This window comes from Gymnodraco acuticeps, unplaced genomic scaffold (assembly GCF_902827175.1).
Source record: "Gymnodraco acuticeps unplaced genomic scaffold, fGymAcu1.1, whole genome shotgun sequence".
NCBI lineage: Eukaryota > Metazoa > Chordata > Actinopteri > Perciformes > Bathydraconidae > Gymnodraco > Gymnodraco acuticeps.
The window spans coordinates 189,438-205,391 of NW_022990228.1; the positions used below are offsets into that span (position 1 = coordinate 189,438).

General features: G+C 42.0%; 1 protein-coding gene across 1 annotated transcript in view; it reads left to right on the forward strand.

Annotated features, from left to right (window-relative positions):
* The window catches only part of LOC117547962 (ras-related protein Rab-26), a gene marked incomplete at its 3' end in the record, with an annotated part of 81,352 nt that extends 65,859 nt beyond the window's left edge, over window positions 1-15,493 (forward strand). The window contains 1 exon segment of the mRNA XM_034218892.1: window positions 15,441-15,493. Within this exon segment, the coding sequence (XP_034074783.1) occupies window positions 15,441-15,493 (53 nt within the window).
* Between the last annotated feature and the right edge of the window lie 461 nt (window positions 15,494-15,954).

Consider the following 15,954-nt stretch of genomic DNA (forward strand, 5'->3'; position numbering starts at 1 on the left):
TGTATATCAGTATGTAGTGTCTCTACTTTAAAGAGTCCTCTCCTGCTGATATTCAGGTGTATATCAGTATGTAGTGTCTCTACTTTAAAGAGTCCTCTCCTGCTGATGTTCAGGTGTATATCAGTATGTAGTGTCTCTACTTTAAAGAGTCCTCTCCTGCTGATGTTCAGGTGTATATCAGTATGTAGTGTCTCTACTTTAAAGAGTCCTCTCCTGCTGATGTTCAGGTGTATATCAGTATGTAGTGTCTCTACTTTAAAGAGTCCTCTCCTGCTGATATTCAGGTGTATATCAGTATGTAGTGTCTCTACTTTAAAGAGTCCTCTCCTGCTGATGTTCAGGTGTATATCAGTATGTAGTGTCTCTACTTTAAAGAGTCCTCTCCTGCTGATGTTCAGGTGTATATCAGTATGTAGTGTCTCTACTTTAAAGAGTCCTCTCCTGCTGATGTTCAGGTGTATATCAGTATGTAGTGTCTCTACTTTAAAGAGTCCTCTCCTGCTGATGTTCAGGTGTATATCAGTATGTAGTGTCTCTACTTTAAAGAGTCCTCTCCTGCTGATGTTCAGGTGTATATCAGTATGTAGTGTCTCTACTTTAAAGAGTCCTCTCCTGCTGATGTTCAGGTGTATATCAGTATGTAGTGTCTCTACTTTAAAGAGTCCTCTCCTGCTGATGTTCAGGTGTATATCAGTATGTAGTGTCTCTACTTTAAAGAGTCCTCTCCTGCTGATTTTCAGGTGTATATCAGTATGTAGTGTCTCTACTTTAAAGAGTCCTCTCCTGCTGATGTTCAGGTGTATATCAGTATGTAGTGTCTCTACTTTAAAGAGTCCTCTCCTGCTGATGTTCAGGTGTATATCAGTATGAAGTGTCTCTACTTTAAAGAGTCCTCTCCTGCTGATGTTCAGGTGTATATCAGTATGTAGTGTCTCTACTTTAAAGAGTCCTCTCCTGCTGATGTTCAGGTGTATATCAGTATGTAGTGTCTCTACTTTAAAGAGTCCTCTCCTGCTGATGCTCAGGTGTATATCAGTATGTAGTGTCTCTACTTTAAAGAGTCCTCTCCTGCTGATGTTCAGGTGTATATCAGTATGTAGTGTTTCTACTTTAAAGAGTCCTCTCCTGCTGATGTTCAGGTGTATATCAGTATGTAGTGTCTCTACTTTAAAGAGTCCTCTCCTGCTGATGTTCAGGTGTATATCAGTATGTAGTATCTCTACTTTAAAGAGTCCTCTCCTGCTGATGTTCAGGTGTATATCAGTATGTAGTGTCTCTACTTTAAAGAGTCCTCTCCTGCTGATGTTCAGGTGTATATCAGTATGTAGTGTCTCTACTTTAAAGAGTCCTCTCCTGCTGATGTTCAGGTGTATATCAGTATGTAGTGTCTCTACTTTAAAGAGTCCTCTCCTGCTGATGTTCAGGTGTATATCAGTCTGTAGTGTCTCTACTTTAAAGAGTCCTCTCCTGCTGATGTTCAGGTGTATATCAGTATGTAGTGTCTCTACTTTAAAGAGTCCTCTCCTGCTGATGTTCAGGTGTATATCAGTATGTAGTGTCTCTACTTTAAAGAGTCCTCTCCTGCTGATGTTCAGGTGTATATCAGTATGTAGTGTCTCTACTTTAAAGAGTCCTCTCCTGCTGATGTTCAGGTGTATATCAGTATGTAGTGTCTCTACATGTCTCCATGCTTTAATGTTCAAAAAGCTCTTTGTTTTTCTCATACTGCCTGTGCTGCAGCACTTCTTTTCACCCTCTGTCTGAAACCAGAGACTACACAGGGCGAAGAGGCCAGTTTCTGATAAGATAGGACTTTATTTATCCTGAAGGAAATTGTTGAGCCAGAGTTACAAAAATACAATAAACACAGCAGCATAATAATAAAACTGTACACTAACAGTGCAGTGAAAAGAGCAATTAAATAACTACAGGAAACATCACATAATTAATGTAAAATACTGTACAGTGACGAGCAGTATTCAGTAGTGCAAAAAAACGTAGTGGCAGATATGTAATTGCACGTTATTATAGAACATTAATAATAATAATATTGTACTGTTTCTGTTTTTGATTTTATGTAAAGCGTTTTTGAGCACCAGGAAAAGCGCTATAAAAATGTAATGTATTATTATATAGTGTTTTGTAATGATGGTAATGGTATTTCTGGACCCAATTGGACCTTTCTAAGCTCCTAACACCCCCAGATGGGCCGGGCAGATTAAACTGGACTCCATCGGCCAATATGCACTGATTGCCTGGATCTTCTTTCTCTCTCATGAAGGAGTTTAATGACAGCCAAGATTGGGGCCAAAGCTGAATTAAAGAATCAATAGCTGTCTTGGGAGCGCAGTATCACTTTGAGACGACTACTGAGCTGTCGCTGGGCAGGACCTGCGCTGAATTTCAACGCTAAAGGAATGGAAATGTCAGTCTGTTGGATCCAATACTTTGGTCCAGAGTGAAATATCAGCGACCAGACAGATTGCTATAAAGTTTGGTACAGAATGTCAATGGTCTCCAGGCTTAATGACTTTGTTAATACCCTCACTTTTAATCTCGAGGCATCTGCAGACACTCATTGTTGCCAGTGAAATGTCCAATTGATAAACGATAGATCGGCACCAACTGTTTTGCTCAGACATCCACAGTTGGCGAATGATTATATATTTTGGAGATATTGGTGAATGAGAACGACAAGAAAGACTGCCATGAAATTTGGTATACACTAAATAATTGCTGAGGAATACTTTCATTGCTTTCGCCTATCCAGTGAAATGTCTCAACATCGAATGGACAAATGAAAGATAAACAGATAAAAGGTTGACATCTGTGGTTGAAAATTAGCATAATATATCCTCTAAAAAACGATGCGGGGTGGAAAAAAAGGAGAGAGTGCTTATATAAGGAAATTAAGAGATTGATAGGTGTGGAAAGCTGCTAGATGGAGACATTTGAGCCAAGATAACCTCCGTTTATCAAATGAAGAAAGGTCCAGGGAATCAAAGCAATCAGACGGATTCAAATCTGCGGTCAAAACTCTGGACGATGACTGAGACGAGAAGCACTGTAAAGATTAAAAGCAACTGGCACAGATTAACACATCAAGAGAATGAGAGCAGGGTTAATGAAAGGGTAGAGAGAAACCATTGTAGGAGCACAACCTGTAATGAAGTGGCATTAAGCCTCAATGTAGACAGCAGAGAACAGAGGAATTACGTTGTCAGGAGAGCTCAGGTAATGGAAGAGAGTGAGCGACTTTAATCCACCCACCTTTTTGAAAATGATGTGAAGTGCAGGCATGAAGAAATTACAGTATTCCTCAATAATAACTAGAATCACATTTTCAAATACTAATACATTTTAGCTGGAAATATTCCTAAGTATGGATGCAATGATGATGTATGTTTGCAGGCTTACCCCAACGTTAGCATTGCAAGCGCTCTCTGGATAAAAAGCTATGGGGTTTCTCCATGTGATTTTGGAATAGCCTACTGCAGAATATAAGCTTGGTGGCAAACACAAACTTAAACGTTTTGATGAGCAGGATAATCTCCACACATTAAAACCACTTTTTTTAAGTAAAAAGCTAACTTTAGGCTTTAAATGAACTATAGCACGGTCACATGTCTTCACGTCACCACCGCTAAGCTAAAGGCGGCTAATGTTGGGCTATAAAGGAACTACGGTCACATGACTTCACGTCACCACCGCTAAGCTAAAGGTGGCTAATGTTGGGCTATAAAGGAACTACAGCACGGTCACATGACTTCACGTCACCAACGCTAATCTAAAGGCGGCTAATGTTGGGCTATAAAGGAACTACGGTCACATGACTTCACGTCACCACCGCTAAGCTAAAGGCGGCTAATGTTGGGCTATAAAGGAACTACGGTCACATGACTTCACGTCACCACCGCTAAGCTAAAGGCGGCTAATGTTGGGCTATAAAGGAACTACAGCACGGTCACATGACTTCACGTCACCACCGCTAAGCTAAAGGCGGCTAATGTTGGGCTATAAAGGAACTACGGTCACATGACTTCACGTCACCACCGCTAAGCTAAAGGCGGCTAATGTTGGGCTATAAAGGAACTACAGCACGGTCACATGACTTCACGTCACCAACGCTAATCTAAAGGCGGCTAATGTTGGGCTATAAAGGAACTACGGTCACATGACTTCACGTCACCACCGCTAAGCTAAAGGCGGCTAATGTTGGGCTATAAAGGAACTACGGTCACATGACTTCACGTCACCACCGCTAAGCTAAAGGCGGCTAATGTTGGGCTATAAAGGAACTACAGCACGGTCACATGACTTCACGTCACCACCGCTAAGCTAAAGGCGGCTAATGTTTGGCTATAAAGGAACTACGGTCACATGACTTCACGTCACCACCGCTAAGCTAAAGGCGGCTAATGTTGGGCTATAAAGGAACTACAGCACGGTCACATGACTTCACGTCACCAACGCTAATCTAAAGGCGGCTAATGTTGGGCTATAAAGGAACTACAGCACGGTCACATGACTTCACGTCACCACCGCTAAGCTAAAGGCGGCTAATGTTGGGCTATAAAGGAACTACAGCACGGTCACATGACTTCACGTCACCACCGCTAAGCTAAAGGCGGCTAATGTTGGGCTATAAAGGAACTACGGTCACATGACTTCACGTCACCACCGCTAAGCTAAAGGCGGCTAATGTTGGGCTATAAAGGAACTACTGCACGGTCACATGACTTCACGTCACCAACGCTAATCTAAAGGCGGCTAATGTTGGGCTATAAAGGAACTACGGTCACATGACTTCACGTCACCACCGCTAAGCTAAAGGCGGCTAATGTTGGGCTATAAAGGAACTACGGTCACATGACTTCACGTCACCACCGCTAAGCTAAAGGCGGCTAATGTTGGGCTATAAAGGAACTACAGCACGGTCACATGACTTCACGTCACCACCGCTAAGCTAAAGGCGGCTAATGTTGGGCTATAAAGGAACTACAGCACGGTCACATGACTTCACGTCACCAATGCTAATCTAAAGGCGGCTAATGTTGGGCTATAAAGGAACTACGGTCACATGACTTCACGTCACCACCGCTAAGCTAAAGGCGGCTAATGTTGGGCTATAAAGGAACTACAGCACGGCAAAACTGTGGCGCACTTACACTGTAGGTGCGCCGCGTTTGGGGATGCAGCCCCCTCAGCACCCCCCCCTTCCCGCGTCCATGATGCTCAGGCTGAGTTCAGGCTGAGTTTCGCAATGTCTCGCTGACCCCACGCAGCAACCAGGAAATGAACCCAGCTCACACTGTCTGCTCCTCACAGCAGCGAGCCGCGCAACGTCCCGCCAACACGGCACCCAGACCCCACGCAGCATTCTCATCCGTTTCTCATTACTGGTGTCATTTTCTGCTTGCTAACAAACGCCATTGTAACACATAAACACTGATGTTCCGCTGTAACGGTGGTGGACTCATCAGAACAGAGTGGGCGAGCTGACCAATCAGAGCACACTGGGCTCACAGGGAGGGAGGGGGGGCAGGAGCTCCAACAAGCCGTGTAGGACAGAGAGTGAATACACATACTATACAGAGATGCTGTGAGAAACCAATGTGAGTTTGGAACATTGAACAATGTAAATCTATTCTAGTAGACCTCAACTATGGAATGATGATCAGTAGAAATGGCCATGACATGGGACCTTTAAACAATCTAAGAGTTTTCATTCAAAATACTCAGAAATATTCATATCAAATAAAAAAAGCAATAAAACCCCATTTAAAAAAAACTTTGAAACTGCCAAAATGTTCTCTTATTGTTCTAAAAGTCTAAACAATTTATAAAAACCAGAACTTTAATGGATAACTAGAGTCTAGCTCTTAACATTGGACCAGCTGTTTTGTTCTGTTAAATGCTTTTATTTTATTTTTTAAATCAAAGGCATCAGAAAGTCCAAATAAGTCAGGCGTGAAATGTCCCTGAATGCCACTTCTATGGAGGAAATGAGCTATTACAAAAACATGGGAAACAAATGACAAAACTACCTTCTAATGCATTTAAAACGGTGTCATTACCTCATAATGTGGCCGCTCTGCTCTGCCTCATCCCGTCCTGCCTGCATCATGTTTTATTCCCTCTATCCTGTCTTCTCGGCTCTCTACTTTTATCACTAATGAGCGACTGGAGGCCTTAATCAGAAGCAGCTTGTGTCCCACCAGAGGCGGGAGGACGGACAGCAGCAGAGGGATGGTGGGAAACGATAGGAAAGAAAAAGATGGAGTGGAAAAATAAAGTGAGAAAAGGCAATTGGAAACAAATTGTTGAAGGAATCGCTCCACCATTAGGACAGCCATGAGCTCAGCGATCCATCATCAAGAGCTCTCTGTCTCTGGCTTCACACACACACACACACACACACACACACACACACACACACACACACACACACACACACACACACACACACACAAACACACACACACACACACACACACACACACACACACACAACTACAGTAGCTTCCTGCATATTAACAGAAATGTGCAAGGTTACAGTCAAAGGCATGTTTGAGGCTTGACATTGTGTGTGTGTGTGTGTTTGCTCAAATAACTCTCCCTACTAACACTCTCCATTGAGTTCATTTTTATTTATTCAGTGTGTGACTTTATCGTTTTCAAATATTGATCCAGCCATCATATCTCACATGTTTTACCTGTTCATTTTCTCTTTATCGGAGCAGTCTGGATTCAGCTGTCACTAGACACCGAGGGGGGTTTAGTCGTTTGTCGCTGTGATTGATCCACCTCTTTTCTAAATGGAGCCCTATGGGTTGTTGTGCTTAGCTATATGAGCAGAGGAAGAAATTAAAACTTCTGCTGTCACCCAAGAAATGAAGGATTTGATGGATGGATGGATGGAGGGCGACGCTGGTGGATATTTCAAACGCTCACTCTCATTTTGTCACGCAGGAGCATCAATGCAAAGACAGCAAGTTGCCTTAGGGGATACAGTGAAATCCATCAGTTAGACATCACACACACACACACACACACACACACACACACACACACACACACACACACACACACACACACACACACACACACACACACACACACACACACAGGCTTCTCATTAGTACATGTGCTGTGGTGCAATAGGTGTGCTTTTAATTTTCAAAGCAGGAACGGAGCACTAGAGCGCCCCCCGCGCCACCTACAATGTGTTGCAGCGCCAGCCAATAGAAGCGCGAGTGTTACGTCACTATGTTCAAGTGACTTTGGATAAAAGCGTCAGCTAAATGCAATGTAATGTAATGTAAAAGTAAACAAAGTGGTCCAATTAGCCTTTGCAGACCATTTACATGCACTAAAATCTATAAAACACACTAGAGCAAAGGACAAATGCACAATAGGGCCCCTTTCATGTCATAGTGGTACTGAAAGTAGCGAGTCAATAAGCTAATAACATTTTAACTTGGTGGTAATAGAGAAAAGTTATTTTTTAAAGCTCACACTGGTGTTTCATCAGTCCTTATTTAATCCAAGGCTTTAAACATTAAAAGCATAATGATGGCAGCCAGCTGTTTGTAAAGAGGCTACACTGTGAATGTCTCTGTAGGGATAATTCCACACACACACACACACACACACACACACACCACACGCTGGCTTCTCATTAGTACATGTGCTGTGGTGCAATCATAGGTGTGCTTTTAATTTTCAAGGCAAGGCAAGTTTATTTATATAGCACTTTTCAACACAAGGCAATTCAAAGTGCTTTACAAAAAATGAAAGACATTCAGAAAATGGCATTTAAAATCAGTCATTAAAAAGAAAAGCTAATAAAATAAACATTAAAAGAAAAAGTACATGGATAAAAGTTACAGTGCTTTAAATTAAAAGCAGCGACAAAAAGAAAAGTCTTCTTGCTGGATTTAAAAGTAGTCAGAGTTGCAGCGGACCTGCAGGTTTCTGGGAGTTTGTTCCAGATATTTGGAGCATAATAACTGAACGCTGCTTCTCCATGTTTAGTTCTGACTCTGGGGACAGAAAGCTGACCAGTCCCTGAAGACCTGAGAGATCTGGATGGTTCATCATTTAGCAGGAGGTCAGAAATGTATTTTGGGCCTAAACCATTCAGTGCTTTATAAACCAGCAGCAGTATTTAGAAATCTATTCTTTGACACACAGGAAGCCAGTGTAAAGACTTCAGAACTGGAGTGATGTGATCCACTTTCTTAGTGTCAGTGAGGACTCGAGCAGCGGCGTTCTGAATCAGCTGCAGCTTCCTAATAGATGTTTTAGTGAGACCTGTGAAGACACCATTGCAGTAGTCCAGTCTCCATCCATCCATCTTCTCCCGCTTATCCGTGGTCGGGTCTCGGGGGTAGCAGTTCCAGCAGAGAGCCCCAAACTTTCTTTTCCCTGGCGACATCAACCAGCTCTGACTGGGGGATCCCAAGGCGCTCCCAGGCCAGAGAAGAGATATAATCCCTCCACCTGGTCCTAGGTCTACCCCTTGGTCTCCTCCCAGCTGGACGTGCCTGGAACACCTCCCTAGGGAGGCGCCCAGGTGGCATCCTAACTAGGTGCCCGAACCACCTCAACTGGCTCCTTTCGACGCGAAGGAGGAGCGGCTCAACTCCGAGTCCCTCCCTGATGACCGAACTTCTCACCTTATCCCTAAGGGAGACGCCAGCCACCCTGCGGAGAAAACCCATCTCGGCCGCTTGTATCCGCGATCTCGTTCTAGTCCAGTCTACTGAAGATAAAAGCATGGACAAGTTTTTCCAAATCCTGCTGTGACATTAGTCTTTTAATGTGACTGTTGAAACTCAGGTCAGAGTCAAAGCAGGAACGGAGCACTAGAGGGACTGTTTGTACTTTTCTGACATTAACAAGTTGATTTTAAATATGCATGTTGGTTGATCTGTAAAAGTCCTAAACTTTATTTTGGTCATAAGAGACATTTTTCGAAAATCCATTAAAATGAGCGCTTGATTATAGGCATCAAACTCATTTGAAATTGTCAGCCGAATGTCCCTAGAGGAAAAATGTCATATTCTTGTTAGTTGATGTGTAAAAGTCACCTTTAAAATCCAACTTCATTTTGATCGTGGTAGGGAACTTATATGATATAACAAATGGCAGAAGAAGCACTTCTTATTTCGAAATTCGATCGAAATTAGCTTTTGATTTCGATTAATGAAGCCACTTCTATCTGTACCTTGGATCTGTACTTGGATATCTTGTAGGAGGACTTCAGGGGGTTAAAAGGGATTTCAGAAATGTACATTCTTGTGTTTTCTGATCCACATTCTTCAAAACACAACATATGAACGCATGAGCCAAATGCAGCCCTCCAACAACACACCTATCAAAGTTCATGCAGGAAGCCATGGAGCTTGGTGGCGTGAAGTGATCCATACAGAGTGCAGCCATCCATCATCGCTTCGATATTAATCTGTTTAAATAATCACTGCTGACCTTCACTGCTCTCCTCCCCCTGAATGCAGTTATGTAAACACGCAGGGACACAGCAACCAAATGCAAATACACACAGGCCTGCACAGGGATTCTGTTTATTGTGATGTCTCTAACAACTTCACCACAACACATAATAATAAATGCAATACTTTTACATCAGCAGGAGAGGACTCTTTAAAGTAGAGACACTACATACTCATATACACCTGAACATCAGCAGGAGAGGACTCTTTAAAGTAGAGACACTACATACTGATATACACCTGAACATCAGCAGGAGAGGACTCTTTAAAGTAGAGACACTACATACTGATATACACCTGAACATCAGCAGGAGAGGACTCTTTAAAGTAGAGACACTACATACTGATATACACCTGAACATCAGCAGGAGAGGACTCTTAAAGTAGAGTCACTACATACTGATATACACCTGAACATCAGCAGGAGAGGACTCTTTAAAGTAGAGACACTACATACTGATATACACCTGAACATCAGCAGGAGTGGACTCTTTAAAGTAGAGACACTACATACTGATATACACCTGAACATCAGCAGGAGAGGACTCTTTAAAGTAGAGACACTACATACTGATATACACCTGAACATCAGCAGGAGAGGACTCTTTAAAGTAGAGACACTACATACTGATATACACCTGAACATCAGCAGGAGAGGACTCTTTAAAGTAGAGACACTCCATACTGATATACACCTGAACATCAGCAGGAGAGGACTCTTTAAAGTAGAGACACTACATACTGATATACACCTGCACATCAGCAGGAGAGGACTCTTTAAAGTAGAGACACTACATACTGATATACACCGGAACATCAGCAGGAGAGGACTCTTTAAAGTAGAGACACTACATACTGATATACACCTGAACATCAGCAGGAGAGGACTCTTTAAAGTAGAGACACTACATACTGATATACACCTGAACATCAGCAGGAGAGGACTCTTTAAAGTAGAGACACTACATACTGATATACACCTGAACATCAGCAGGAGAGGACTCTTTAAAGTAGAGACACTCCATACTGATATACACCTGCACATCAGCAGGAGAGGACTCTTTAAAGTAGAGACACTACATACTGATATACACCTGAACATCAGCAGGAGAGGACTCTTTAAAGTAGAGACACTCCATACTGATATACACCTGAACATCAGCAGGAGAGGACTCTTTAAAGTAGAGACACTACATACTGATATACACCTGAACATCAGCAGGAGGGGACTCTTTAAAGTAGAGACACTACATACTGATATACACCTGAACATCAGCAGGAGAGGACTCTTTAAAGTAGAGACACTACATACTGATATACACCTGAACATCAGCAGGAGAGGACTCTTTAAAGTTCTATCTTTTTGTCGTTCTGAACACAAAGACTTCTGTTTACTTTCCGTTTGTACGAACAACCCTGTTATTTGAATGAATATTTCATCACGTCAGGCTTTTTGTCCGGCCTGCAGGTCTAGCCGTTCGGAGCAGACTGCAGACCTTTGAACTTGAACTTTAGTTCATTCTTAATAATACCCTGCCCTTTGCTTCTGCCTCAGAGAACAGACATCATTGCTGCTCGACCACAATGTGTTGCGTCCTCTGGAAAACACTTATTTTATTGTCAGGACAGTTTATTAAAGTGTTTCTCCTTTGTTTCAGTGTTTCTTTCAGTTAGCAGACGATGCAGTAAGATGCATTTAATAAAAAACCTTTCAGCCAGTGTAATAGCTGAATAACCATCAGCGCAGTTTGCAACTTCAACTTCTAAGGAAAGCCATTATTACAAAGAGCCAGAGGAAGCACTTTATATTCTCCATCAGGCTATTAATTAGCATATTTGTCTTCTTATCGTCTCGCAGTTTTCTGCAGAGGTTATCGGTGGATCCATCAATATGTCTGCCTCGGTTCATCTTACCCACCTTTCTGTCTCTTTATGTTACTCACTGTCACCACCTTTCATTTACCTGTCTCTTCCTCTGCCCTTTAAAGTGACTTCCTCCATCTTTGAGACATATTTCTGTCTTCTAGTGCTGCAAAAAAAAATTCTAAATGTTGTCAAAATCACAGTTTGGACTAGTGCAATATCCAAAAACAATACACAAGACATGATGAAGACTCAGGCTCATGGTAAAGACATGTTACCTGTTTCCTTCTCGAGATTTCAGTGGGAATAGCCATTGTTCCAACCACCATGCTAGCCAGCTTTAGCGCGATTAGCTTCTACCTGGTAGCTACTGTCACTACCCGATCTGCAGCCCTGCCCGATCTGCAGTGCGCATGTGCGAGATGGTCCGACATATTGGAGAACTCCGGACGGCAACCCAAGAAGGACACTTGACACAGTGGCTTTTGGCAAAGCTCAAAAAGAAAACTCGAGAGAGATGAGTTATTGTTATACAACGTGACTTCATTATTATTTAACAACTCTTTTTATTGGGTTCTTTTATTTGGGGTTAAGTACATTGTCAGAATAAGTGAGAAAAGGATTTAACTTCTGTTAGACAGCTATATGCCATACATTTTGCATACATTCACAGTAAATATGTATTCAGTATGATAGCTGTCTAACAGAAGTTAAATTCATTTCTCACTTATTCCGACAATGTACTTAAACCCAAATAAAAGAACCCAATAAAAAGAGTTGTTAAATAATAGTGAAGTCACGTTGTAATAACAATAACTCAGCTCACTCGAGTTTTATTTTTGAGCTTTGCCAAAAGCCACTGTGTCAAGTGTCCTTCTTGGGTTGCCGTCCGGAGTTGTCCAATATGGCGGACCATCTCGCACATGCGCACTGCAGATCGGGCAGGGCTGCAGATCGGGTAGTGACAGCTACAAGGCAGCTACGGTGACTTAATGGCAAGAAAACTAAAACTAAATCTCTCTCTACAAGAAAGCTTAGAGAGGGCACAGCTTAATAGGTTACTAATATAATTTATTAACAGAAAAACAACAAGTAAGATCAAATAAGAAAGGTGGAAGTTGAAAATAGTACAAGTCTAGCAGGAGAAACTGCAACAGACTGCATGCACGGTTGGCTCATGCACTAGAATTAAAAAAAATAGCAATGCGATGTCATTGAAATGTCAAAATTGCCATTAGTTGCCACTGTAGGAAACTCTTTAGTTCCTGTGAGTGCTGCAGCTTTTAAACAGTAATTGCCCAAACACCACAAGGTACAATCAGTAGTTTTGGGGTCAGGTTTCAGTAACAGTTAATAGAAATGGATGCTGACAGCTGGAAGGAGACAGGATGCTTTCAGATGCTTGACTACGACCTCTGCAGAACTAAAACAACGTCACCTTTGCGTCCATCTTTGCACCGTCAGATCAGAAGGTGCTGGAATGATTGAGTCATTTGGTTTGTCTGACACATCCATGTGACACAGCTGATCGTTATTCATCTCGACCTCCAACCACGTTCCCAACTCTTTACGCCAGAGTGTAATTGGATTAGCAGAGGGTGAAAAAGCAACTCCTGGTGGCTGATAAACACATGAGAGGGAATTCACTGGAGGAGCAGGTCATCTCTCTCTCCTTCTGTCTCTTTTTTTCTCTAAATCTCCTAATTTGCTCAGCGTTTTCCCAGCCCGACTGTGCTCACGGTGATTACAACTCATTAAACACCCTTCACGCACTTGTCTGGCTGGAATAAAAAAGATTTTGGCTTAATCCAAAAGATATTGAGCAAGTAGCCATGGCTGGAGGGACGGGGAATAGGCGGTGTATGTGTTCAGGGGGTGTGGAACAATGAGGAGGATTTATGTAAAGCAGAAGCTGGCTGGAGGCATTATGCAGGAGGTAATAAGCTGAGGCTAATTATTGCAAGTGAAAGTAGATCCAGATGAGAAATGCATTTGAGACGATTTCCCTCGTTGGTGTAATGATTTTTCCGTCTGATAGAGCGATATAATGCACGCCCTCCACCTCCTGCTCTGAAACCCCTGAGGTGATTGCATCCGGCCTGACAGCAGGGGTGCAGTTGGAGGTGATCAGGATTCAGGTGCATCATTCATCCTGTGGTAAACAGTGGAGCTCAGCACTTTGCAGCAGCTTTTCTCCGAGCATCTCTCTTGGGTCGGATCCAAAAGCTCTTGTTGAACCAATTACTGAAACACATCTCACACAAGTGAATGCTTGGATGGATGTTGTATTCATGTGGTGCCATTTGTTTGTCTCTTTAAAGGTCAAACTGCAGGACATAATGAGCTTAAGACTGACTCAACTCATTAACATGCACCCTTTGCTGCTTTGTGGAACAGATCTCAGCCAGGAATGGTTTTGTTGGGACAGAGAATGGATTGTAATTCTGCGTTTAAAGACACATGATATGTAAGTCTTACGATGTAAATTAATCGTGGATGTGCATCAGGATCCAAATCGGCCACACATGTTTAAAAACCGGTTTATCAGTGTCTTCTAAAACCGTTATTAGCATTAGTACATCAATGATAAATATAAGAAGGACTGTAAGGACCTCTCGTCCAAGTTTGCTTTAAAACTAACACTGAAAGACTGAAAACAAATCTCTCTGCAAGCACGTTTAGAAAGGACACAGCCTGATGAGTTACTAAAACACAAAAACACAGCAAGTAAGATCAAATAAGAAAGGTGGAAGTTGACAAATCTAGCAGGAGAAGCTGCAACAGGCTGCATGCACGGTTGGCGCATATTCACTAGAACAGTGGTTCCCAACATGGGGGGCGCCAAAGATCGCAGGGGGGGCGCCAGGCCTCAGAGGATTTGAGGCCAAATATCATATTTAGACTTTTTTTTTTTTTTTTTTATTATACATATAATTGTAAGGCAATGCATGATTGTCACTAAAAGCCTTGTCTCTACATTACAATAAAATATAAAAAATAATTGATTCATTAATTTGAATAACAATTCAAGTTAGTATTAAAGGCATAAAAAGACAGAAATGTATAATTCTTTCTATAGAAATGTTTCTTCTGCTCGTAAAGTGTCCAAACCAGGCTTTTCTGGATAAGCGCATTTTAAAACATAGTCATTGTCCATGCCGGTTTCAGTTGCATTATTTGTCAGTTGCTCCGATCAGATCGGTCTCCTCCATTTTGTAGATTATTTACGACTTTTGAATCCACATAAACACATCGGCAAAATCCGGCTGACTTTGAGCACGTGTTTGAAACAGTTTAATCCCTTTGTGAATTGTTTCCACTTCCGCCGTCCTTTAATTTCTTCATACAGCGAGAATCCAAATGAATGAATCCTGAGTCCAATAACCATCAAAGTCACTCCAACAGTGCTCCTTGATTACGCTTTCATCCTCCTTTAACAACATACTTCACATTCATCCAGTTTGTGACAGTAGTTGGAGCATTTTGAGACTTTTAAACTTTAATTACCGCTGTTGAGCCTGGACTAGAATAATAGAAATAGCAAATAGCTATTTCAGAATCACAATTAGTTATTTATTCCAAATCGTCCAGCCCTAGTGTCTTTTTGTGTATCCTGTTTTGCAACCACATTGTGTCTGCCTGTAGGAAAGTCTTTACGTCCTGCGAGAAAGTGCAGCTTTTAAACAGTAATTGCCCAAACACCACAAGGTACAATCAGTAGTTTTGGGGTCAGGTTTCAGTAACAGTTAATAGAAATGGATGCTGACAGCTGGAAGGAGACAGGATGCTTTCAGATGCTTGACTACGACCTCTGCAGAACTAAAACAACGTCACCTTTGCGTCCATCTTTGCACCGTCAGATCAGAAGGTGCTGGAATGATTGAGTCATTTGGTTTGTCTGACACATCCATGTGACACAGCTGATCGTCATGTTATGATTCATCTCGACCTCCAACCACGTTCCCGTCACGTTTTCCATTCTGTTCTCCTCTCCCCGTGTTATTTACACTCTCTCTGTGATTCTGCAGCCAATGAATGGTTGTTCTTCCTCTCTCTCCTCAGCTCTGCTTCTTCTCTATGACGTTACCAACAAAGCATCCTTCGACAACATCCGGGTAAGAACAAACACACTCTCTTACAGTCTGACGGCCACTCTTCCCCCACTCTGACCTGAAATAACTGCTTTCTCGTCAAGTTTCAACCCCCAAAAAGTGTTTTCTGTAATAATTAGCAGTTATTTTGTCCGATTACAATGAAATATTAGTCAGTTAATGAAAACCAATTACTATTAATTGCATTAAAACAGGTGGATAACTTGGTGAATTGATACAAAACTACTTGTTTAGGTTTAGGAAATGATGGTTTGATTATGGTTTGGGTTATAATAAGGATATATATTAGGTATCTTTGGTATAAGCATCAATTGCATCAGTGAGTATGGAGAACTTACATGTGTTAAAAGTACTTATCGGTGCATTTCTTTCGTCATTTAAGGCTATGTTTCTTTAACCCTTTAAGACAAATAACACTTGTTTCTCCTCCATTCAAAATGTGTGCTGTCTTTGTGTGCGGACAA